Source organism: Balaenoptera ricei, chromosome 13, assembly GCF_028023285.1.
Source record: "Balaenoptera ricei isolate mBalRic1 chromosome 13, mBalRic1.hap2, whole genome shotgun sequence".
NCBI classification, from domain to species: Eukaryota; Metazoa; Chordata; class Mammalia; order Artiodactyla; family Balaenopteridae; genus Balaenoptera; species Balaenoptera ricei.
Window position 1 is genome coordinate 81,413,325 of NC_082651.1, and position 25,890 is coordinate 81,439,214.

Sequence of the window (25,890 nt, forward strand, 5' to 3'; positions counted from 1 at the left end):
ACAGATATAGAGAACAGACTTGTGGTTGCCAAGGGGATGGGGTGTGGGAGGGATGGATTGGGAGTTTGGGAATAGCAGATAGAAACTCTTACATATAGAAGGGATAAATAGCAAAGTCCTACTGTATAGCACAGGGAACTATATTTAATATCCTATAATAAACCATAATGGAAAGGAATATGAAAAAGAATATTTATATAACTGAATCACTTTGCTGTACGGCAGAAATTAACACAACATTGTAAAACAACTATACTTCAATAAAATAAATATATGTTATTTGTAAGTGACACATCCAAAATAAATAGATTTTAACTGGAGCATGTATTCCACTTACATTTAATGTAATTGCTAAAATAATTAGACCAAAATCTACCCTTTTACTTTGTACTTTCTATTTTTTCCTGTTTTATGTTTTTCTCTTTTTTCTTGTCTTTATTTAGACAACTAAGTATTTTAAATTAATCTCTCTATCTTCCCCTTTACTAACTGGAAGTTATACTCTCTGTTTCTGTTCTTTTAGTGCCAGGGTTGGCAAACGGTGGCAGGTGGGTCAAATCTAGCTTGCTGCTTATTTTTGTAAATGAAGAATTTTTGGAACACGGCCACACCCATTTTATACATAGTCTGTCTGCTTTCATGCTACCACAGTAGAGTTGAGTAGTTACAACAAAGACTACAGGGGGCCTGCAAAGACGAAAATATTTCCTGTCCATCCCTTTATAGAAAGAGTTCGCCAACCCCATTTTTAGTGGATTCTTTTTAAAATGCAATATGCACATTTAACCTATCAAATTCTTAAATTAATCAAAACTTTTATCTTTTTTATGGATAAATCAAGGGCCTCAGGATATTATAACTCTACTTACCTCTTCCCATATACTTGTTACTGTAGTAATTTTAATTTTATTTTTTTAAAAACTTTATTTGAAAGCTACCATATGATCCAGCAATCCCACTCCCAGGCATATATCCAGAGAAAAACATGGTTTGAAAGGATACATGCACCCCAATGTTCATTGCAGCACTGTTTACAATAGCCAAGACATGGAAGCAACCTAAATATCCATCAACAAAGGAATGGATAAAGAAGTGGGGTACATATATACAATGGAATATTACTCAGCCATTAAAAAGAATGAAATAATGCCATTTGCAGCAACATGGATGGACCTGGAGACTATCATACTAAGTGAAGTAAGTCAGACAGAGAAAGAAAAATGTCATATGATATTACTTATATGTGGAATCTTTAAAAAATGGTTACAAATGTACTTATTTACAAAACAGAAACAGACTCACAGACTTAGAGAATAAACTTATGGTTACCAAGGGGGAAGGGTTGGGGGGAGGGATAGACTGGGAGTTCGGGATTGAAATGCACACACTGCTATATTTAAAATGGATAACCAACAAGGAAAAAAATAATAATGTATTATGAATAATTTTATGACAATAAATTTGACCTTAAAAGAAAAGAACACTTTATCTTGGAAAGTTTTGATTTACAGAAAAGTTGCAAAGATAGCACAGTGAGTGACTGTATGTCCTTCACCCAGTTTCACCTAATGTTTTAACTTTGTTATACTTGAAAAATCTATGTGAACAACATTGGTACATTCACTATTAACTAAACTCCATACTTCATTCGAATTTCACCAGTTTTTCCACTAACGTCCTTTTTTTGTCCAGGACCTGTATTTAGTTGTCATGCCTCCTTCATCTCCTCTGGTCTTGTGATGGTTTCTCAGTCTTTCTTTTTTTTTTTTTTTTTTTTTCCTGATAGTTTTCTTTCTTGTCTCTTTTTTTAAAAAATTTATTTTATTGAAGTATAGTTGATTTACGATGTTGTATTAATTTCTGCTGTATTGCAAAGTGATTCAATTATACATATATATTCTTTTCATATTCTTTTCCATTATGGTTTATTACAGGATACTGAATACAGTTCCACCAATTACTAAGACAAGTGTATAAAATTTTCACTGTGATTGTGGATTTGTTTATTTCTCCTTTGAGTACTGTAGGTCCTATACAGTAACAACTGTTGCTTGGTTTCTCAATCTTTGTTTTCTATGACCTTTATTGTTTTGAGGAGCACTAGGCAGTTCTTTCGTAAAATGTTCTTAAATTTGGGTTTCTCTAATGTTTTCCTTATGCTCAGACTGAGGTTTGGGGAAGAATACTGAGGTGACGTGTCCTTCTCCTTCTCGTTACATCATATCAGGTGGTACATGATATCAATTGGTGACGCTAATTTCCAGTACTTGGTTAAGGTAGTGCTTGCCAGACTTTTCCAATGTGAAGCCTCTATTTTTCTCTTTCAATACTCTGTTCTTTGGAAACAAGCCTCTTACTTTTGCCCATACAGGGGTTGTAGAGAGTGAGGGGTTATTAAGCTCCATTTCCTGGAGTGGGGTATATCTACATGTATTATTTGGAATTCTTGTGTTAGGGAGATTTTGCTCCTCATTTATTTATTCAATTATTTTATTATATCAGTATGAACTCATGTACACCTAATTTCTACTTTGTGTTATAGTCCAATACGACATTATTTATATTGTTGCTCAAATTGTTCCGGCTTTGGCCACTGGGAGCTCTTTCAGGTGGGCTCCTGGGTCCCTTTGACATGACCCCATCCTTTTGTTTTTATGAGGACTTCGTTACTTTCTGGCACTACAAGGTGCTCCAGGCTCTTCTTCCTATCTCTCTCATACCACAGCACCCCAGCCACTAGTTTACAGTTAAGCCCAATTCTTCTCTTTTCCAGGATGAAAGCATTTTGCGACCTAGATGCAGTGCCTGTCCCGTCAGCCCTAGGATTTAACCCACCTCTCTAAACCATACCTGAGTTTAGATTGGATCTTAGACATTTTGCTGTGCTTGTAGGGCCCATCCGTAGAGCCATGTTGGGGCCCCTCTACCTCTTACCTGGTCCCCAAATCCTCCTTCAACCTTACTGTCCCATGGGAACTTGCTCCACCCTAATATTCCAGACCACCTGAGTTATAAAAAGAATAGCTGACTTGGGGGAGACCTCATGAGTTCCATCTTTAAATACATTAAATATGAAGTATATGTAATATCCAAATATCTTCTGCCTCTGCACCTCTTACTTTTGATCTAGTAAATAGATATAGCAGGAAATTGTTTCCTTCATCCTCCACAATCCAACCCAGTCTTTTGGGTTAGACCCTTTTAGTCATTTCAGGAGAAATTACTGTCTTGTGTTGATACAGATTACCCTCTAGCTGTTCTTGCCCTCAGATATTTGCTTTCTCTAAATAGTGGTAAAAGTTGTCACCCTACCTTTTGCATCTGGATAGGTCTTTAAAAATCTTTGAATCTCTTTAGCTCTTCCTAGAGCTCAGGTTCCACTGACAATGACTTGACTGTCTGATATTGGATCCACACACCCATGCAAGCCTCCAAACATTCCCGGGTTTTCTTTGAATGTTCCCTCACTCCACCGCAACCTCCTTCTTCCAAAGCTGTCCTTGATTCTTGGCCTACCCTGTAATATCCTCAGAACAATTATGGCAGTTCTCTGTACCTAGCTTGCTGGTGGAATCCACTTCAATGATCTCTGTCCTGTATTGCAATTGCTCATATCTGCTTGTGAGTTCCCAGGGGGTGGGGATCAGATCTTAGTCATCTTTTTCTCCTCTACAATGCCAGAGTGTAGCCCAGCCTCTAAAGTTTCCCAAGGTGAGCAGTATACCACCTTGTTTATAACACCTGAGTATCACATGCAACTGTATACGAATTGAATTCACTTGATATCTTTGCACCATCCAAGTACTTGGCGAGTAAAAAAAAAAAAGAAAGAACCTCTGGACTTCTAGTGTCCTTCTGCATCCAGCCTTGGGGAAATCTGACCCTGCAACCTACCCATTCCACATGTAGGAGTAGGGCTACTGCACATGTTGGCTCTGCCTCCTCCAGCCCTGGAAAGCTGGGTATCTTCTCTGACTTGACCCTGCTCATGATGCCAGGATGAGAGACGAATTAATTTTCTTAATGGAAGTGCATGGGGGAGAGTTGTGGGTAAAGAGAAGCTGAGAGCCTTTGCAGGATCTTTTCCTAACTTTACCCCTCTTGAGTTGTAGAGTTAGGAAGAGGTGTCTGTGGAGGATAAAAACCAAATCGATGGCAGTCAGAAGGCACTATGGGAATGGTGTTGAGGAAAGGGGCATTGGTTAAAGACCTAAGGTAGCAAAGTAAATGTAGATATATCAATAGAACAGGAAAAGAGAGTTCAGACAGAGGCTGGAGGCCCACAGATATAGAGAGGTAACTTGTGGCTGTCTTTAAAAGACTGAATACTCTATCTTCATAAAACTGAAATCTATTTGGCTCCTTAGCAATCACCCTCCTGCAGAAAGGTTCAAGTGAGCTTCAGGGAGGTTTTGTCCCCAGAGAGTTCCTGAATGTCTATTACCTAGGTACTTCTTGACCACAAGGGGGAGCCAGCTCTCTACTACCATGGTCACAGTCATAGGCACTGAAGAGCTGGCATGGGTCTGGGATGAGCGAGGGTGCCTTTGATTTGTCAAAACAGGTGACAGCTGAGGTCTAAAATGTTCAGAGTGGGGTCTCTAGTGTGTGTTGGGTCCCACTCTGGCACCCTCAGAGTTCCTTATGTTCCCTTTACAAACACTGGGTAGGGATGCAACACTCACTTTATGGTCCAGTGTGTGGATGTAGCATTCATTCTAGTGATGAGGATCCTGTCATGCCTAATTGGGATTGTTATTTTCTGGGTGTCCTATGTTGGGGACACAACTTCTTCCCTCTTTCCTTGGAATTATCTAAGTTCCCACCTCTCCTTGCTTGTGTGATTCTTTGTAGGAGTGAAGTATGTGTGTGTGCGTGCACGTGTGCACCTACGTGTTGGAGATGGGGGGATATAAAGAAGCTGGAATAAGGTTTGGGTCAGTGACCACTGAAATGGAGTTGGGAAGCAGGTGGAGACATAAAGAAACAAAACTGCTGTTGGGACCGACCCATGCCACTCATCTTGTTCCACCTCTGATCTATTGACTCTGATCTCAGTAGATTTCGAAACAAGACATTCAGTTTTATTTCTGAAATCAGAATATGCCAGGGAAAGTGGATACCACTGGGTGAACAGCAAGATCTCCCCAGAGGAGAGAGACGCTGTCTCCCCAGCCTGGGCGGCTGGTGCTCCTGGAGACTGGGCCTCTCCTCCCACCTCACGTGCTGCTGACCCAACAAGTCCCCGTGGGGTGGGCTGGCCCCCTCCACGCGCCCAGAAACACCAGTTCACGGCACAGCCCGAACTAGGGTCTCCAAGAGGTCCGCGTTGCGCTTCCGACCTGGCCGGGTGCGGGCGCTCCTGACAGCCTCACGGACAGAGGGAGCTGCAGCCAGGTATGCCTGGGTCTCAGGGACGGAGCACCGGAATAGGAGGCTCAGCAAGGCTATGGGGATCACCTGTGGGGAAGAGGCAGTGAGAACTGAAGCCTGAGAAAGTGAGGCCGTCTGAGGAAGAACCCTGGAGGAGCTAGAGCATTCAGTGTGGGAGTCAGAAGATACCAGGTTGGATGCAAGAATAGAAGGGAGGGGCTTCCCTGGTGGGGCAGTGGTTAAGAATCTGCCTGCCAATGCAGGGGACACTGGCTCAAGCCCTGGTCCCGGAAGCCCACACGCCGCGGAGCAACTAAGCCCGTGCGCCACAACTACCGAGCCTGCGCTCTGGAGCCCGTGAGCCACAACTACTGAAGCCTGCGCGCCTAGAGCCCGTGCTCCACAACAGGAGAAGCCACCACGATGAGAAGCTCGCGCACCGCAACGAAGAGTAGCCCCCGCTCGCCGCAACTAGAGAAAACCTGCGTTCAGCAACGAAAACCCAATGCAGCCAAAAATAAATAAATAAAATTAAAAAAAAAAAAAAAGAATAGAAGAGAGTTTTCAAAGACCAGAAATTGGAATGAGGTGAGTCAAGAGCAGAGAGAAGCCTTCATCCTGACCCAGAAAACTCCTATTCATCAAGACTGGTTCGTGACCCAGGTCTCCCACTCTTTCCTGACTCCCCTCCTAGGTAAAACTGAAGACTCCTTTTCGACACCCCTGTAGTACCTTTTTCACACTTCTCTGACTACTTTTCACAATCATGTCTCCTCCATGAACAGGGGGAGCTCCTTGCAGAGTGTCACTGAACTTTGTAAACTCAGTGCTGAGACAAGTTCCTGACACATCGTAAGTACTCAGTCAGTGTTTGCTAGATGACTAGCAGCTCGCGAGTTACCTGTTCCTTCACATGTGCAACCTGGACGTGGAAGGAGATGGGAGCTGCTCGAATATCATCCAACAGTGGCTGAGGGAAGTGGATCACCTGGAGGAGGCTCTCGATGCATCGAACCTTGGGCTGTCCCTAGAACCGCTGTGGAAGAAATAGTAATGTCCATGCTGGGCTAGAAAGCCATGGGAGCTGAGAATGGGGTCAAGAGAGAGTGGGAGTATGGGATCTCGAAGACCAGCTGTAGAGAATTCGTCCCTGTAGGCAATCCCAAACTCACAATCCCCAGCTGTAAAGGAAAACTGGGGTAAAAGGATTGGTGTTGGGCCTTGATTGGCTGGGTTACACTGGAGAATTAATGGCAAATTGGTCGTATTTTTGGCCATGTCCCTGCAATCCCAAAGGTTAGTCATCTTAAACTGAACTCATTCCCTCTGGTTTCCTCCCTAACCACATCCATCCTTTATACTGCTGTAAGACAGTTCATCTGCAAACACTGCTTCTATTTTTTTCACCACCCTTTTCCTCTCTATCTAGCTCAGCACTGTCCAATAGAAATATAATGAGTCACATATGTAATTTAAAATTTTCTAGCACAGCATTAAAAAAGAAACAGGTGAAATAAATTTTGGTCATGTTTTATTTCATCCAATATATCCAAAATATCATTTCAACATGTCAACAGTATTAAAAATTTGTATTAAAAATACAGTATTAAAAATTATTAGTGACATATTTTACAATATTTTTGTACCATGTCTTTGAAATCCAGATTGTATTTTACAATTACAGCACATTTCAATTCAAGTGCTGAATTTCAATGCAAAATTGAAATGTAGTCCTACCAAAAGAATAAAGTTGCATTTAATGAAAATTTACATGCTTCACTTTTTAAATAAAATTTGGAGCTCAGTTCAGTTCAAGTGCTCTATAGCCACATGTGACTGGTGGCTACCATCTTGGACAGCACAGATCTAGCTATGTTTGGCAAGTCCAAATTCCTGTCTGCCTTTTATTCTTCCACAGTTTCTCCCCTTCCTGCTCCCTCACCACTCTGTAAAATGACTCCAGACCTGTGTCCCTCACATATCATGCCTAGCCCCCCTCTGGGCCTTGGCTAATATTCCTTCTAACAAAAGTGCCTTTCTGTCCTTCACCCCTCCAAGCCATAACCAGTAGGCCTAGCTCAAACATCACCTCTTCCATGAAGTCTTCTGCTTTGCTATAGTGCATAGATCCTACCTTCTTTCATGTTCTATTGGACTTCAGTAAGGATCATGCAATTTGACACTTAATTGTTCTCTGTTTCAAGTGTTGGTTTTGTCTCTCCTCCATTAGATGGGCCACTCTGGGATGGCAAGGACTGGATCATAGGTAGCTCTGGCTTCCCCTACCTGCCCCAACTCCAGGAACTAGAAAAGCATAAAGGATTTTTTTTCCCAGTTGGTTGGTTGTTTTTACTCGTTCGAGAAGGTTGTTTTTGGGCCCTGGTGGCTGCTCACTAAATGCCCATTCATTGGCTCCTTTCACGTAGAGTTGCCAGATTTAGCAAATAAAAATATTGGATACCCAGTTAAATGGAATTTCAGATGGATAATTTTTAAAAATTAGTATAAGTATGTCTCAAATATTGCATGGGATATACTTATACTAAAAAATTATTCTTTATTTCTCTGAAATTCAAATTTAACCAGGGTCCTATATTTTTCTTTGCTACATCTATAGCAACCCTACTTTCAGGACCATCTCTTGTGCTATGTGCTCAGCATCCATGCCTCCCCCTCCTGGTATCAGCACCTTGATTTTCCTCTGGGGAATTATTGCTTCCCCATTCTCAGGCCACACTGTTTGATTGAGGCTCACTTCATGCCCCTTCCTCCATTGCCATCTTAAAGGGAGAGCATGGGTGACCCAGGCCTGGGCAGAGGGCTGCTTTCCCCTGGAGAACAGTGATTGGCTCAGGGATGGGCATGTGACCCAAGACAAACCAATGAGGACCCTCCCCCAGGTATTTGCAGGAATCGCAGGGACAGATAAACTCTCCTTCCGCCAGAGTTGCTAAATTGGTAGGATGTTAGGCTGCCACTGCTGGTGGCCAGTTTGCCACCTAGTGGAGAAAATCTTCCTGAGAATGAGAGCAACACAGAGGAAAGCAGAGCTAAGGGCTGAAAGTTCTGGAGCATGTCATTTTGCGTTTCTGGATCTAGCTACCCTGGGACTGTTCAGTTACATGAACCAATCATTTGCCTTGCTTAGTTAAAACAGTACAAATTGGACTTCTGTCACACATATGTGTAACTGAAAGAATCTTGCCTAATAGTTATAATTGCACAAACACGCACCCACGTGTGCACATATACTTCTTAGAGGAGAGGCTGGGCCTGACAGAAGGAGGAGGAGAGGCACAAGAGAAAAGTCAGCCCTTACCCCTACACATCTACATACCTCTGAAATACGCCCTCCTATGGCAGCCTGGGCATTGAAGCCAGGCCCCACCCAGCCCCATCCCGTCATGTCCTAGGTGCAGAGTGGCCAGAGCCCGCCAGAAGAGCTTGGAGTTGCAAATGTGGAGGTCCAACATGTGGTTTTGGAGGATCTTCCCAAGAAGCACATGGGCCCCTGTACTCACTGTATTCAGCACCCACTTGGCGCTTAGCTCATGCTGGAACTTCTAAATAGGGCAGACACATGGGGATATTGAAAATTAGGGGACATTAGAGCAGCAGGGTGAACAGGGCCTTATTATCTGACAGGAATCCAGGGATCAAAAAATGCAGACATAAGGACTTCCCCGGCAGTCCAGTGGTTAAGGGTGCATGCTTCCAATGGAGGGGGCATGGGTCTGAGCCCACATGCTGCTCAGCATGGCCCCCCCCAAAAAAAGTAGACATAATTTGCTCCATCAGCCAGGGCCATTCCAGGCAAACCTGGCAGCTTCACATATTTGTGGGTTTTTCTTTCTTTCTTTCTTTTCTTTTCTTTTTTTTTTTTTTTTTTTTTTTTTTTTTCGGTCGTTCTGCACAGCTTGCAGGATCTTAGTTCCCCAACCAAGGATTGAACCCGGGCTGAGTCCTAACCACTGGACCACCAGGGAATTCCCCACATATTTGTGTTTTTGACCCTTGGTAGACAGATATCTTCCCTGAGTCCTTCCACAGTAGGATTTTGCTCCTTTTTTTTTTTTTTTTTTAAGATTTTTTTGATGTGGACCATTTTTAAATTTATTTATGGCTGTGTTGGGTCTTCATTTCTGTGCGAGGGCTTTCTCTAGTTGCGGAGAGCGGGGGCCAGTCTTCATCGCGGTGCGCGGGCCTCTCACTATCGCGGCCTCCCTTGTTGCGGAGCACAGGCTCCAGAAGCACAGGCTCAGTAATTGTGGCTCACGGGCCCAGCTGCTCTGCGGCATGTGGGATCTTCCCAGACCAGGGCTCGAACCCGTGTCCCCTGCATTGGCAGGCAGATTCTCAACCACTGCGCCACCAGGGAAGCCCAGGATTTTGCTCTTACCAGCACTTTCCTCTTGTTACTCAGGTACCAGACAGGGGAGAAGTGGAAATCCTGGGATTCATTCCACTACACTAAAGACTCCTTGAGAGCAGAGATGGTGTCTTATTTTGCTCCAGAGCCCCAGTCTTTTTGATAATGGCTGACACATGATTACTGATCAATACATGTTTGTTGAAAAATTAATTCAATTTAATCCTTATAACAACCCTATGAAATAGGTTTTTTCTATCCCTGTTTCTACGTATGTGGAAACTAGAGGTCAGAAGTAAACTTGATAGTGAGACGTAGAATCAGGACCTAAATCCAGGTCTCCTGATTTAGTGATGAGGGCACTTCCTACTTTGCCACGATCATTTCCTGGATGAATGAGATAATGGATGTGAAAGCACCATGAAAACTGAAATGTTGTACAAACACGTGGTACTCTGGAAATAACTACCACCTGTTCTTGACCCTCATATCTTGCACTTATAATATCTATTACCAAACTTTGAGGGCAACAGGAGTCCAGTAAAGGAATTGAGGGGGTTAAGTATTTGGTCCTAGCCAGGCTGAGGAAACAGGCTACTACTTCTGCCTCCTTATTCTGCAACTCTATAAATAGCTGGTCACACAAACCCCTAGCAGGGTGTATACTGAAAATACTTAACAAGTGATCGACAAAGACACTGAGTATAAGAATAGAAATCTGACCGATCAGAATGAAGCTGGCCAGTATGCAGTACTGATGCTATAGGCTGCATGTCAGACTGCCCTGTGGGGGAGAGATCAATCAAATCTGGGTTATATCATTAACCATTTATATCACCAACCACTTATACCATTAACTACCACTAACAAAAAAATACTTTAATTTTTACGTAATTTGAAGCTAGACACGTTCATTTTAAAGTTCATGTGGAAAAAGGGCAGCAATTCTATAGAAGAGTGTTGAAGGGAGGACTAACTCTATCAGACATTAAATTTACCATAAAGCATCTATAATTAAACAGTATGGTACCAGCACATCAATAGACAGAAAGAAAGTCCAGAAATAAACCAGTACACGTGGGAACTGAGTATCTGATACAGGTAGCATCTCAAATCACTCAGGAAAAGATGAACTTTAAATATATATTGGGATAATTGGATAGTCATTTAGAAAAATATAAAATTGGGTCCATACCTCACCCTATACACAAGAATAAACTCTTAATGATAGTTTGGAATTAACACTTACACATTACTATATATAAAATAAACAACAGGGACCTACTGTATAGCACAGGGAACTATATTCAATATCTTATAATAACCTATAATGGAAAAGAATCTGAAAAGGAATATATATATATAACTTAATCACTTTGCTGTACACCTGAAACTAACAGAACATTGTAAATTAACTATTTAAAAAATGGTTTAAAAAAAAAGAGAGCAAGAGAAAGACCACTTTCACTAGAAGAAAACATGTACTAAAAGAAAACACATATGGAGTTCCTTTACAATCTGGGGGTGGGTGTGGCATGAGGGGAGCTTTCTATTCATCAAGATCCAAATTCAATTAAAGATTGATAAGTTCTATCTCAGAAAAATTAAAGCAAAGACTTTAGCATGGTTAAAACCCAAAGAAAATGTAATATATAGTTGACCCTTGAACAACACGGGTTTGAACTACAAGGGTCCACTTATATGCAGATTTTTTTCAATAGGAAATAGTACAGTACTACAATGATCCTATCCCAGGAATGTGGATAGGGAGGAACCACGGATACAGAGGGTCAACCATAAGTTACACCATTTTCCACTGTGCAGAGGATCAGTGTCCCTAACCCCCCACCTTGTTCAATTGTCAACTGTATAGCAGAAATAAAGGACTAATTTATAAAGAACTCAAAATCAAGGGATCATCAAGACCACAATACCATTAGAAAATGAGTGTATTTCATGTATTTACATGAACACACAGTTCAAATGCCCTACGTAAGAGACTGCCCGAATAACCCTCGCAAATGTGTGAGCACACCCGAATGTGAAAAATAATGAGGAAGAGTTCTATAGGCCTGCGCTCTAGAGGCTGCGAGCCGCAACTACTGAAGCCCGCATGCCTAGAGCCCATGCTCCGCAACAAGAGAAGCCACTGCAATGAGAAGCCCGCGCACCGCAACAAAGAGTAGCCCCCGCTCACTGCAACTAGAGAAAGCCTGCACAGCAACACAGACACAGTGCAGCCAAAAATAAATAAATAAAATAAATTTATTAAAAAAAAGAATGGGTGAATATGCCCAAAAGATATGAAGAAGCAGTATAATAAAGAAAAAAATTCAGGGCTTCCCTGGTGGCGCAGTGGTTGAGAGTCTGCCTGCTAATGCAGGGAACACGGGTTCGAGCCCTGGTCTGGGAAGATCCCACATGCCGCGGAGCAGCTGGGCCCGTGAGCCACAACTACTGAGCCTGCGCGTCTGGAGCCTGTGCTCCACAACAAGGGAGGCCGCGATAGTGAGAGGCCCGCGCACTGCGATGAAGAGTGGCCCCCACTTGCCGCAACTAGAGAAAGCCCTCGCACAGAAACGAAGACCCAACACAGCCATAAGTAAATAAATAAATAAATAAATAAATAAACCCAAAATTAAAAAAAAAAAAATAGATGTAACACTCAAGATTTCAGCTTTAAAAAAATAAAAATTCAATGGCGAATATATATCTTTAAGGAGCCAATCTCCATAGTAATTAAATATAAATTACCACGGAAATGCCTTTCGTTTTGTTTCACTTTTTTTCCTTTGCTGATTAGCGAAGATTAAAAAGAACAATGTTACCCAGTATTTTAAGGTTGTGGGGAACAACCAATTTTACACTTTGTTTACAAACCTCTTCGGAGGTAACCACATGCATCAAAAACCTTAAAATTTTAAACACCCTTTGACCCAGTGATTCCACTTTTGGATGTTTATCCTAATGAAAGAGTCAAATGTGTGTATAAGAATATTCTGTGCAGCATTTTAATAAAAGCCATAATATTGAAACTACAGTGTTTGACAACTGGGGCTAGAGTAAACAAATTACAGTCCACATACCGTGGAACACATGACATTAAAAATGATGATGTAGATATATTAGTACAGAAAGGTGTTCATAATTTTAAATAAAGAGAAGCAAGTTAAAAACAGCATGTCAAGTATGATCTTGTTTTTATATAACTATATTTACATATGCATAAAAAAGTAGAGGGACAGTCTCAAAATTTGTCTGAGTGGTTTTTGTTTTGTTTTGGGTTTTTTTGGAAGAAGGTAGATTATGGATGATTTTTTTCCTTTTTTTGATTTCTGTATTTTCTAAAGCTATGACAATAAAAAAATGTATTGCTATTGTAATTACAATTTTCTTTAAAAATACAGTTCTTTAAAATATCACAGATTATCATTCTCTGCTATATCCCCTATCCCTGGGATAGTACCTGGCATGTGACAGGTACTCTAAAAATATTTGTTGAATGAATGAATAAATGGATCGGGCTCAACTCATGAATATGGCTGAAATTTATCTTGTATGGTGAAATAAACCGTGGATTTAGAGTCCCAAAACCTGAGTTCAAATCCTGACTCCTGTCTTATCTGTGTGGTCATTATTAAAATCCCTTAATCTCTTAATTTCATCTTCCTCATCCGGGCAATGGGGACACTAAACATACATTCCTTAGGAGATTGTTCAGAGAACTGAGATAATATACATGAAATATTGTGTAAAGTGCAAGGGCCTCTGTGTATTAGGTATTATGACTATACAATGGAACCTATAAATATGATGGGGTATATTAACATAAAGGAGGGGTCTAGACGTTGTGGGTTTCATTGGAAGAGACTTCTTAGAAGATGTGAAATCTCAAAGGCGACAATGAATGTGGAAAGCATGCCAAAAGAAGTAGGGATATGACCAATGAACACCATTTGGAAGGAAAGACAAAGATACACATTGAAAGGAGCGTGGATCCCCTGTTCAGGGGGAGAGGAGAGGAGAACTCCATTGAGTTCTGAGGGCAGGTAAGGAGCATGCCAAGCTGTTGTCTGGTTAAGTTGGGGAGCTTCCTGGAGGAAGTAGTTTGAATAATGGATGAGGCCACATCTCTCCAGGGCAACCCTTCAGGGGCCTGGTTCCGCCCCATGGAGGATGGAGGGCTGTCGTGTGAGAAAACTGAGAACCAGAGATGTGTAAATCTGCTTTCTTTCTTCGGCCACGAAGCAGAACTGAACTGGCATCCAGACGTCCTGCTGCCCACTCCAAACTCTAAACTGCAAAGTGCACCCAAAGTGATCATTACTTCTACGGTTATTAGCAATGCTTGTACTGGATCATAATTTCATTAGTAAGCAGGGACTGTATCAGTGTACTATTATCTGCAGTGAACTCAGCATAGGACATCTTGCAAAAAAATATGTCTTAAAGGCTTTTGGACAGTGAGGATGACTATAGTGTCGACAATTAACTTGTGACAAAGGACAAATGAGTATCTGTCAGGTGATTGGCGACCTATCCTGTACTTTTGCATATTTCTCGAGATAACTGAATGCAGTAGCCCATTGACTAGGAAACTCTGACTAGTGACCTGGTAACACAAGAACTTGCCCAGCTGGTTTGGTGAAAGTCAGACAAAGCTTTCTACCCTCCGGCCCTGGGTTTTCTAATTCCTGGAATCCCTCCTCCTCTGTGCCCCTCACTGCAGATATTACCTCCTCATTCCCCATACCTGGATGAATTCCCCGTCATATTCGAAGAAAAGCAGTGGCCACGTGATGCTGATGATGGAGGGAAAGAGCTTCTTCAGAGGGGTCTGCAGAGAGAGAGGAGCAGGAACGGCATCTCCAGGAAGCCCTGGCTGTAACTGCTGCCCCGGGTCCCCTCCTCAAGGCTGGACCCTCTCCGGCAGAGACTGCCGCACAGTGCTGTGTGCCAAGGCCTGGATGTTGGAGGTCTTCTCTTTCACCTGCTCCACGAGCATCTGCACCTCCTTGAGGTTGTCTAGGAGAGGGGGAGGGCATCAGAGTGGAAAGCCTGGCTCTTCAGCTGTTCTTTCTCCTCCCCTGGGGTCCAGTCAGGACACACACTCCCGTCCCTCCCTCTGAGCAGGTGCCCTAAGACCCAGAGAAGTGATAGTTCCTCTGAGTCACTCTGCTGCCTCCATCCCCTCACCCCACCACTCCCATCATCCCTCTCACCATCCAGGGTAAAAATGAAGACCACAGTGTCAATTTCTGCAGGATGGAAGTCAAGAAGTCTTCCTGGGAGAAGGAGAAATGGGCACCCTGGGGCAGAAAAAGAGGAGAGAGTCCTTCCCATGGAAAACTCCAGCATATAGACTTGAAGACCAAAGAGGCCCTTAGAGGACATCTAATGCAGAGCTTTTATCTACAGATGTAAAAACCAAGATTCAAAGAGGTAAAGTGTTTTGCCCAAGATAATGCAGCATGCTGACGGAAGAGTACTGGACCAGAGCCAGGTTTGGGGAGTGAATCCAGAGCTTTCCACACTGTTCCTGTGCTGCCTCAAAGCCTCATGACCTTTAACCCATATTCCCTCTCTAGAAGGGAATCTCATTGTACTCCCTTACCTGTTTCCACCTTCCTCTTTTCTCCCACCCTCTGCACACCAGTTATCTTCCCAACTTCCCCAAGTCCCATCATCTTCCCACCTGGTTGATGAGCTCAGCCTTCTGGTTAAACATGTCACTGTGATCACCAATGAGAAAGCCATGGACATCTTGGAAATCTGGGAAGGTTAAGGACAGGGAGAGAGGAGGGATGGGCTTCAAAGGAGAGGAAGGTTCTAGGCCTGGGGAGGTGTCAGTGGGGCTGGGAGGAAAGTGGCAAGTGGGGTGCAGGGTAAGCAGTAACACACTTGGGAGGCCATAGCTAAGCACGGGGCTGGGAGCTGAGGGATCAAGGACTGAGTGAGGGCTCAAAGGAAGGAGCATTTGACTGAAATGCCTATCTAGATAGGGCAGGATGGACATTGAATGAGGACCCTCCGTGGGTTGGGAGTAGGAAAGAATTTGGAGAGCAGACCAGTTGGTTTGGATCAGGAGGAATCGGGAAGTAAGTCAACACTGGGGTCCCACCAGCACCAAAGGTGTGGATGCACTCTACTCCATCCATGATGGCAATGATGCCCAGGGTCTGCCAGCCAACCAGGTCTACTCAGCCTTTTTTCTCCAGGCTGAGAATGGGTCAGAGGTCAGGCCATGAGAGATCACAGTGAAAAAAATCCAGAGATCAGAGAAAGACACACGCAGAAGAGCACAGGAGTAAACGAACCAAAAGCCTACCCTGACCCTCCAACACGCAGACCCGCTACCCTCCCCATGTTATCATGTCTCGTAGAGTCTCCCCTGCTCTCAGGACATTCCCCATCCAGGCCGCTTCCCCCCTCCAAATACGCATCTACACACCCGGTGCTGACTTGCTTCATCAGGGCGGCGATCTTGGGGCTTTGACTCTAGGTCACCTGATGAGCCCACTCAGATGTCTGCAGGATTTCCAGAAGGCATCTGGGAGAAAGTCCACCAGCTCCCAGGGCAGGCCCAGTGCCCCCTCAGAAAGCCTGAGTCCCTCCCGCCCTGGGGAAGGCACAATTCCCTTGAAACTAAGTTCTGCTGGTCCCTGGTGGGGGAGCGGTAAGTAGAGCCAGACTGCATTCAACAGGGGCAGAGAGGGCTTCAGCGGGAAGAAGACTAAAGAGCAGAGAGGAGAACAGGGCATCCAGAGCACTGGGAGGAGGGTGGGATCAGAAAGTTGATGAGGGGGTAAGTGAGTGATGTGGAAGCTAGGCGAGAGACCCTGGTGAGGGAAGCAGGCCCACAGCAGGATGACCTCTACCCTGCACGGCCTGGACCACCCCCACATCAAAGACTCTAGGAAGCTAGGTTAGCTTTGGATGTCCCAGGTGTGCACAGGGATCAGGTCTGGACCTGAGGAACCCAGGGTCCATCGGAAACAAGCCAGACTCTGTGACTGTGTGATGGGAACAGTGGCGTCCCCCTGCCAGTTCCTTTCCCAGGGAAGGAACGGCAGGGCCACAGTCTTGCTGCTACCAGCGCACCCTCCAGATCTGGATCTGCCATTCCCCTGCCTGCACCCTCCCACCCACTGCCTGACTCTGATCTCTCTCTGGTCCAGATCCTCCTTACCTCGGAGATGCTGCGATGCTCCAGTCCGCAGTCTTGTGAGCTGCCAGTAACAGGGTTTCCAGCAGGATCTTGGTGGCACTTCCACCTTTTATCCGGGAGGAGCCATTGAGGCCCTCAGGCTGCAGAGTGATGACACCCAGGAGAAACTGGGAGAGGAAGGAAGGTCCTGGAGTTTACTAGTTAGTGACCACTGTGCATGCAATCTGGTTAGTGACTCTTGGACATGCGCTCTGGTTAGTGGCCACTGGGCAGGCATTTGTAGGACTCGTGGCCCCCAGTGTGCTGTGAGGAGGAGTGCTGGTTGAGGGCTTAACTGAGAGGAGAGGAGGGAAGGGAAGGGAAGGGAAGGGAAGGGAAGGGAAGGGAAGGACAGAGAAAAGAAGAGAAGAAGAGAAGAGGGAAAGGGCCACTTTTGGTCATTTCTATGGTACATTCAGGACTCTGGAGAGGAAGCCAGAATAATTGAGTGTCCTGTTAGCTGGGGATAAGGGTTTTTCAGAGAGGTTTTGTTTTCGTTTTTGTTTTTGTTTTCCAAGTACTTTCTCCCTCCTCCATCCCCCACTTTTTAAATAACAGTTTTTAATCCAAACACTACATTTCATGTTCCTTGGACAGACCAGTGAAGCAGCCATTGATTGTAACGTACAGATATGTAGTATGACACACCAAAAAGATAAAGAGATTACAGCAAAAAGAATGATAAAAGCATTGTCTGAGAAAAGGAGATTAAAAGTAAATAATTGCAGAGAAGAGGAGAGATGAGCATCTGGGAGATGAAAGATGCAGAACTTGTGTGTAATGTGGAATTCCTGCCTTCCTATCTTGCAAAAGGAAGATCAAGGAGAATGTCACAGATGTGCCCATCCCTGGCAGAGTGGGGCAGGGCAGGGATTTGGTTAAGGCCCTTGTAAGGTCAAAGGAAGGGCAGATGATGCTAGCGAGATGCAACCACAATCCAGAGAAAGAAGGAACAGGAGCACTGGAGGCTTAGAAGGCCCACACCAGTTTTGGAGAGTCTTAGGCAGAAGAATGAAACTGCATCCCCTTTTCTTTTAAAAGCCCATATTTGAAATTGAAACATATAAAAGAGACATAAAGCAATACTTTCTACACACAGACGCAAAAGAGCTTCTTTAAATAGAAACTGCCCTAGACCATTTAGGTGTTTAATGATTACTGATTTAAGAGACAGGGTCAGAATGGAAATAAAACATCTTAAGGTGAAAAACGAAACGAGAAAACAGGATTTGATTTACAACATTTTAGTAGATACACAACACCAGGAATTTAGACATGATGTAACAAAACCTAAAATCAGAGGCCCTAAGTGGCAAGCCATCCAGAGGTGGGTGTGAGGGGTAGCGGTGGGGGCAGGTCTCACCCCAGTTGCTGGATTGAGCACAGAAGCTTTCTGTTTTCTCTGGCAGTTTCTGCATCTGCTCTGCTATTTCTCGAAATGTTGAACTCCAGTCTTCAATGGGGTCATTCCTGGGGCCCAAAGAGAGACAGAGGGGGGATCATGTGTGAGGATCTAAAGGAAGGGCCTCAGATGAGAGTTGGAACCAAATACCACATTGAGATTGGGGTCAGAGGTCAACAATTTCCTAGAGAGACGTGCTTTGATGCTCATAGGGGCACTGTGTTCCTGAACCCCAAGGATGAGGGTTAATAAAACATTCAGCAATTTAAGCCCAGAGCAAAGCCAACACTCAAGTAAAAAGTTCCAGCCTGAGACCAGAACTTTCTTGTGTCCTGGTTCTTGCACAGGTCCTATTGCCACGTCTCCTCTGCAGAGAGAGGCGACAGTGTTTATTGTGTGGTTGAAAACTGAGATCCCCAGACTTGGCGGGTCATCAAAATCATCTGGGGAGGTTTGCTTTTTTAAAATAACTACCCATTTCTGGTTTCCACACCCACTCTGAGAGTCTGCTTCAGTAGTTCTGGAGTGGAGCCCCCGAATCTGTATTTTTAAAAAGCTTCCCAGATGACTCTGAAGATCAGCCAAGTTTGGGAGCCACTGATTTAAGGAACAGCTGGAAGGTCTCCACGCCTACGTTGTTTGAAATCCTTCATTTCACTTAGTCACAGTCCCTGAAATTAGCATCCACTGCAGCAGATACATTTTTGGTGAGGAAAGCCCTCCATTAAAAGAGATCATTTATACCTTCGTATGAATTACACTACATGCCTGGAATCTGGGAGCTGAAAAAGTCTCTCAGAACTCAGCTGTCCCTCTCCCCAAGACCACCATTAAATACACAAAGCTGCTCTTGGGTAATCAACAAGCCTTCGCTGAAATACCTCCAGTGACAGGAAGCCCTCAGCTTCATTGGGTGGCCCCCTCCAATGGTTTATTTAGCAGAGTTTCCCCAGCTTGGCTGTGCATCAGAATCTCCAAGGATGCTTCCAAAAATTAGATATTTCAGGGCCTTACCTCAAACCTACAACATCAGACCTCTCATACAAGAATCTTTCTTATTAACACTCCCAAGGCAGTGCTTCCACAGAATCACACCTGAGCATTGTTGGTTTAATATGCTGGCCTTCATAACACAACATTGTAAATCAACTCTACTCCAATAAAAAATTTTAAAAATATATGCTGGCCCTCTTTGAGATCGAAGTGTCCATTTAGACAGAGAATAAGAGGGAGGTGACTTGGAGGCACAGGGATTTCAGGAAAGGGGAACAGGGGGGGAGATGTGAGTAGCCAGAGGGGACCAAAGGGGCTCCTGGCATGAAGGAGAAAGGGCCTAAATTAAGGGAGCTAGGCAAAGGAGACTAGGAGGCCAGTCAGCACCCACTATTCCTTCTTTGAAAAGATGCTTGGGACCCACCTCAGATGAAAGCACAGATCTTTGTGGTATGCATTTTCTTGAGCCCACTCTATCCTCTGACCCATGTTTTCCTTGCCTCTTCATTCCCTGTTTTAAATGTATGCTTCCTTATATTTTATGTATCCTTTATAAGCTGCCTTCAATCCTTTCTGAAATGAGAGAATAAGCAAATTAACCAACAAACAAAAAACCTCCTAAGCTTAGGAACACCCTTTATTTATTTTTTTTAACATCTTTATTGGAGTACAATTGCTTTACAATGGTGTGTTAGTTTCTGCTGTATAACAAAGTGAATCAGCTATACATAAACATATATCCCCATATCTCCTCCCTCTTGCGTCTCCCTCCCACCCTCTATCCCACCCCTCTAGGTGGACACAAAGCACCGAGCTGATCTCCCTGTGCTATGCAGCTGCTTCCCACTAGCTATCTATTTTATATTTGGTAGTGTATATATGTCCATGCCACTCTCTCACTTCGTCCCAGATTACCCTTCCCCCTCCCCGTGTCCTCAAGTCCATTCTCTACGTCTGCGTCTTTATTCCTGTCCTGCCCCTAGGTTCTTCAGAACCACTTTTTTTTTTTTAGATTCTATATATATGTGTTAGCATACAGTATCTGTTTTTCTCTTTCTGGCTTACTTCACTCTGTATGATAGTCTCTAGGTCCATCCACCTCACTACAAATAACTCAATTTCATTTCTTTTTATGGCTGAGTAATATTCCATTGTATATACGTGCCACATCTTCTTTATCCATTCATCTGCTGATGGACACTTAGGTTGCTTCCATGTCCTGGCTATTGTAAATAGAGCTGCAATGAACATTGTGGTACATGACTCTTTTTGAATTATGGTTTTCTCAGGGTATATGCCCAGTAGTGGGATTGCTGGGTCGTATGGTAGTTCTATTTTTAGTTTTTTAAGGAACCTCCATACTGTTCTCCATAGTGGCTGTATCAATTTACATTCCCACCAACAGTGCAAGACGGTTCCCTTTTCTCCACACCCTCTCCAGCATTTATTGTTTGTAGATGTTTTGATGCTGGCCATTCTGACCGTGTGAGGTGACACCTCATTGTAGTTTTCATTTGCATTCCTCTAATGATTAATGATGCTGAGCATCCTTTCATGTGTTTGTTGGCAATCTGTATACCTTCTTTGGAGAAATGTCTATTTAGATCTTCTGCCCATTTCTGGATTGGGTTGTTTGTCTTTTTGATATTGAGCTGCATGAGCTGACTGTATATTTTGGAGATTAATCCTTTGTCAGTTGCTTCGTTTGCACCTTTATTTACTTTAATATTCTGAGATTTGGTGAACAAGAGGATATTTGCCCTGCCCTCTCCTTTGTGACTGTTCTGTAGATTTTCACAGGTTCCCTCCCAGCCTCCCCCAGGGGTCTGGCCATGACCTTTCATTACAGAAGGTCTGCGTACGACTTTTCATTACAGAAGGCTCACCTGGCCATGCTCACTGGGTTGAAACCCATCAGGACTGGCAAAAAGACGGCTGGGTTATCCGTGCAGTAGTCCATCTGGCCTGCCACAAAGGGAGCCTGGTGGTAGGGTGAGAGAGGAGGGTACGATGAGGGGGGTTACTCTAGTGCTGCCCGAGGCCCACGTACATCAGAATCCACCCCACATGCTTGTTTAAGTGCCGATTCTGGGCCCAGTTAAAATCTACTGGATCTGAATTTGAAGGGGAGAGCCCATGGACCTACATTTTTTTAAATTAATTATTATTATTATTATTATCGACCACACCGTGCAGCTTATGGGATCTTAGTTCCCCAACCAGGGATTGAACCCAGGACCCTGACAGTGGAAGCGCTGAGTCCTAACCACCGGACCACCAGGGAATTCCCTAGACCTACATTTCTAACAGGTTCTCCCAAGGAAATCTTCTGCGTGGTAAAGTCTGAAAATACAGAAGTAAACTGTAAGCTCCATGAGGTCAGTGTCCTGCTCTCCTTGTGTGCCTCATTCCACATCTAGCCCTTGCTGGGGTCCAGGTCCTGCTCAGGGAATTCTGAGAGTCAGAGTCAGAGCTGCGCAGCTGAGAGGAAACTCAGGGTCATCTAGCCCAGTGCTTCTCAAACAAACTACCTGGGAATCTTGCTAAAATGCAGATTCAGACTCAGTAGGTCTGGTGTGGGGAGGCCTGATATTCTGCATTTCTAACAGATCCCAGGTGATACTGATGTTGCTGGTGTAAGGACCACACTTTAAGTAGCAAGGGACTAGTCCAGGGTCAGCTTTTTCTGTAAAGAGCTAGAAAGCAAATATTTTAAGCTTGTGGGCCCTATGATCTCTGTCCAATGACTCAAACTTACCATTGAAGTGTCAAAGGAGCCATGGACAATATGTAAACACAAATGGCTGAGTTCCAGGAAAACTTCATTGACAAAAACAGGGAGCAGCTGGATTGACCTGCCAGCATAGTTTGCTGACCCCTGGACTACTCTATCTATTTTGGTTGTTGAATGGATGGGTACATAGTTATTGTTGGATAAGATCCCTTCCCCCTTGTCCCACATTCATGCAACTGGATCCTAATTAGTGAGAGTAAAATCAAAATTCCTTACACAAGCCCTTTCCGTTTTCTAGCTAAATCTAGATAAATCTTGTTGATTTATCTTCCATGCTGTTCCACTCCTACTCCCTGCCTTCCTATAAAATTGATCCACCCAACCCATCTTCACACTCACAGAGAGTCCCACTGAAATGCCAATGACAATCACCCTCTTCTTCCCAGCAGCCACCTAGGAGAGGAGGATGGGTGAGGTAGTGCCACCAAGAGGATTCTAGGGTATAAACATATTGTGTGGGGATGTCAGTGCCAGGATGGGGTGGGGGTGGCTGGAAGGGAGTTAGGGGGCAGGGAGGAGGCAGGGGATGGGCTTTGGCTGGATGTTGGGGCTTTGATGTCCCCACAAGAAGGAACAGACAGAGGTCTGTGGTTGAGTGTCAGTGGAAAATACAGACTTCTTCAGTTCCTCGATCCCATCCAGGGCACTATCTTCCGTCCCCTCCCTAGAGGCCATCACAGACCTAAGAGGACAGACTCAAGGTCAGTGGCACTGCTTGGGAAGCAGAAGCCTGTGGTTTATTAGGGCTGCTTTGAGAGAAGGAAATGAAGGGAAAACTATCACTGAATGGGCACCTACTATTTGTTGGGCACCATGATAAACACTCTGTAGGGTTGAAAAACTTAAATACCTATGAGGGTTAGTCAAGCAACGTAAGTATGTGAAGTGGGAAGCAAACCGGACACAATCTCCACCTAAAAGCATTCAAATTCAGTTTCTAAAAGACACTAGTTAGGCCAAACAAAATATTCATAGGCCAACTTGGCTTACCTGTCACCTCCTGCAATGAGGTAGGTGTAAAGAGGTTTCTGTCCTAGACCTATCATCAGCTGGTTAAAGGAGACCTGCAAAGTCGGAGAGAACATGAAGTAGTAATGACAGGGAAGGAACAGTTATCTTGGACTTTCAACACCTTGAGGGTAGAGGCTGTATAATGATTCTCTTAGGTCAGTGCTTAAGCCAGTACTGCTTGGAATCTGACTCTTAAATATGCTGCTTGGAGATGATGGATTAGGGGTGTGTGGGATGTAGAGACATTGGCAATAGACTGGTGGGGCTCAGATGGGCTCAGAAGAAATGGGACTCCATGTTGAGATCTAGCTTTTGGAGAAGAAAGAGAGCTGGAGCTGGAGGCGGTCCACCTAGGAGCTTAGCTATGAAGAGCTTTATGGTCCTGAGGTTCACCCCAAGAAGGCAGAGAGAGCAAAACCAGCGATCAAGGTACTCACCGACATGAGGAATGCCATCCTGCCAGAGGTGCCCCTCCACTCAGCCCCACCAGCGCCTCCCTCAGGCTCCTGAGAAAAGAAAAATGCCTAGGTCTCCAGGACCCAGCTCAGGTTGGGAGAAGCATATTCTCTTTTTGGTTGGTAACAGAACCCCCCTCTTATCCCCAAAGCGAACAGAACATAGAGAATATGGTGTAGAAGAAAGAACCTTGGACTTGAGAAAGAAACTTCAGTCTGACCCCCAACTCTGGTTTAGCTACTTATTCAAACCCTTACTGGACTTCACTCGTGGCGCAGTGGTTAGGAATCCACCTCCCAGTGCAGGGGACACGGGTTCGATCCCTGGTCCAGGAAGATCCCACATGCCGCGGGGCAACTAAGCCCGCAAGCCACAACTCCTGAACCCGCATGCATAGAGCCCATGCTCCACAACAAGAGAAGCCACCGCAATGAGAAGCCTGCACACCACAACGAAGAGTAACTCCCACTCGCCACAACTAGAGAAAGCTTGTGCTCAGCAACAAAGACCCAACACAGCCAAAAAAAAAAAAAAAAAAAAAAAACCCTTACTTATTCCAGAAAGGACTGAAAGCAGCTTTGTCATAGACAGATAGAAAGAATCAGCATTATCTGGCCATTATTAGCTGAGTGTATTTGGGCAAGCTACTGTGATTATCTTAAGTATTTGTTTTCCCATCCAAAAAAAAAAATGGAGACAACAACACCAACTTTCCAGGTTTTTGTGAAGGTAATGGGTGTGAAATACATGGTCAATTATAAAGTATTACGCAGTAATAGTTATTATAATTACTATTGATTAGTAAGAGTGACAATAAGGATGTAAAAGTCTATAAAAGGGAAAAATAGAGACCAAGAAAAGAGAAAAGTAGAGGGAAACACGAATTTAAGCAGGGAGCAGGTGGAGAGTTGGTACCTTCAGCACTTCCTGAACTTTTCCAGCCACTTGTACCATGGTGGTCAGAGTTGACTCACTGTTGAGTCACTGGAGGCAACAGGCAGGCATCAGCAGCCAAGAAAAGGACAGTGGTTTGGGGGGGTGGGGGAGGGGCTCTCAGACCGTGGTCTGAGAGGGCAGAGGTTGAGGTGGGGTGGGGTTGGAGTGGGCATCATTATTTGCAGTGTCCAGGGGATGGGTCTGGGTCACCTGGCATGTGGGCATGACTTGTCCCTCCTCCTGGAAGATCTCAGGATCACATTGCCCCAGCAATCGAACAATCTGCTCGGCATCTGCTTTGTACAGATCCCGGGTCAGTGGGTTTGACTTCTCTGTGATGGGCAGGGCTGCCTCATACCCAGACAACTAGAGGGAAGGGGGGACAAGGTCAATGGCAGGGAGCCTCATTCATGTCTGCTGAACTGGAGGTGGGTGTGGCAGCAGGCACAGTGTTGGGACACACACACACACACACACAAAACATTTAGCCTGCACTTGGTACTCTGGGCCTATCAAGGAAAGAAAATCAGGAAGGAAGTTGGGAAGGAGGAGGGGGAAAGCAGAAACCCAGGGTGGAGGGAAGTCCAGATGAGGCACGATTCTAGGAATCAGCGCAGAAGGCCAACAGGGAGAAAGGGTCTCACCTCCCACTTGCCAGGCTCCGGGGTCTCAATCACATGTTGAAACCGTTTTGTGCCTGGCATGGTCCGACACTGTGGACACACTGTTGTGCCTACCTCTTCAGCCACATAGCCCCTTCTGTCACACTGACTCTGCTTCCAGTTGGCAGGGCCTTAGCTGAGCCACGGTGATGATTAACCCAAGTACCCTGGCCTCTCTGCACACCTCTGCCTGTACCCTTTCCTGGACACTAGGTCTCCAGCCCTCTGGTCACCCCATGGGGGCTCCCCAGGTCCCTCTTTACAGGCACCCAGACTCCCCAGCCTCTGGTTGTCCCCGAAGAGGAAGACGCGAGGTCTTCATTACTCTTGCCCTTCGGACAATGCCCTCTTCTCTGGAGAGCCTGGAGGCCGGAAGGACAATACCCAGGCCCAGGGCAAAAAGAATCCCTGGGCACGAGTGCTCTGGAACCAGGATGCATCAGGAGGCCAGAGATCAGGGTTCTCAGGGTCAGCAGAGGTCAGAGGACCTGGGCCATGGCTTGATCACATGCTCAGCACATGCAGTCCTCCCTGTCCCACTTGCACCATTTCACTTTCCTCTCAGAAGGAAGGCAACAGAAGCTTCAGAGCCCCAGGGGTGCACGCACTGAACTGGATATTACAGGGGAAAGTGCCACAGAAATAGAAATACTGCAATGAGAATTAGAAACCAAAGTATCTGCCCTA

The 25,890-nt window shown here is 44.7% G+C and overlaps 1 protein-coding gene across 1 annotated transcript; it reads right to left on the reverse strand.

Moving 5' to 3' along the window:
• Positions 1-5,289: 5,289 nt before the first annotated feature.
• GCKR (glucokinase regulator) lies at positions 5,290-25,245 on the reverse strand. Its single transcript, XM_059942615.1, is given in 21 exon segments — positions 5,290-5,460; positions 6,275-6,413; positions 8,791-8,936; positions 14,496-14,579; positions 14,664-14,767; positions 14,965-15,003; positions 15,006-15,051; positions 15,438-15,514; positions 15,864-15,961; positions 16,194-16,292; positions 16,932-17,050; positions 18,313-18,333; positions 18,335-18,419; positions 21,231-21,325; positions 22,478-22,531; positions 22,751-22,820; positions 23,129-23,202; positions 23,587-23,655; positions 24,521-24,589; positions 24,752-24,907; positions 25,186-25,245. Coding segments are annotated over 21 exon segments (1,875 nt in total).
• Between the last annotated feature and the right edge of the window lie 645 nt (positions 25,246-25,890).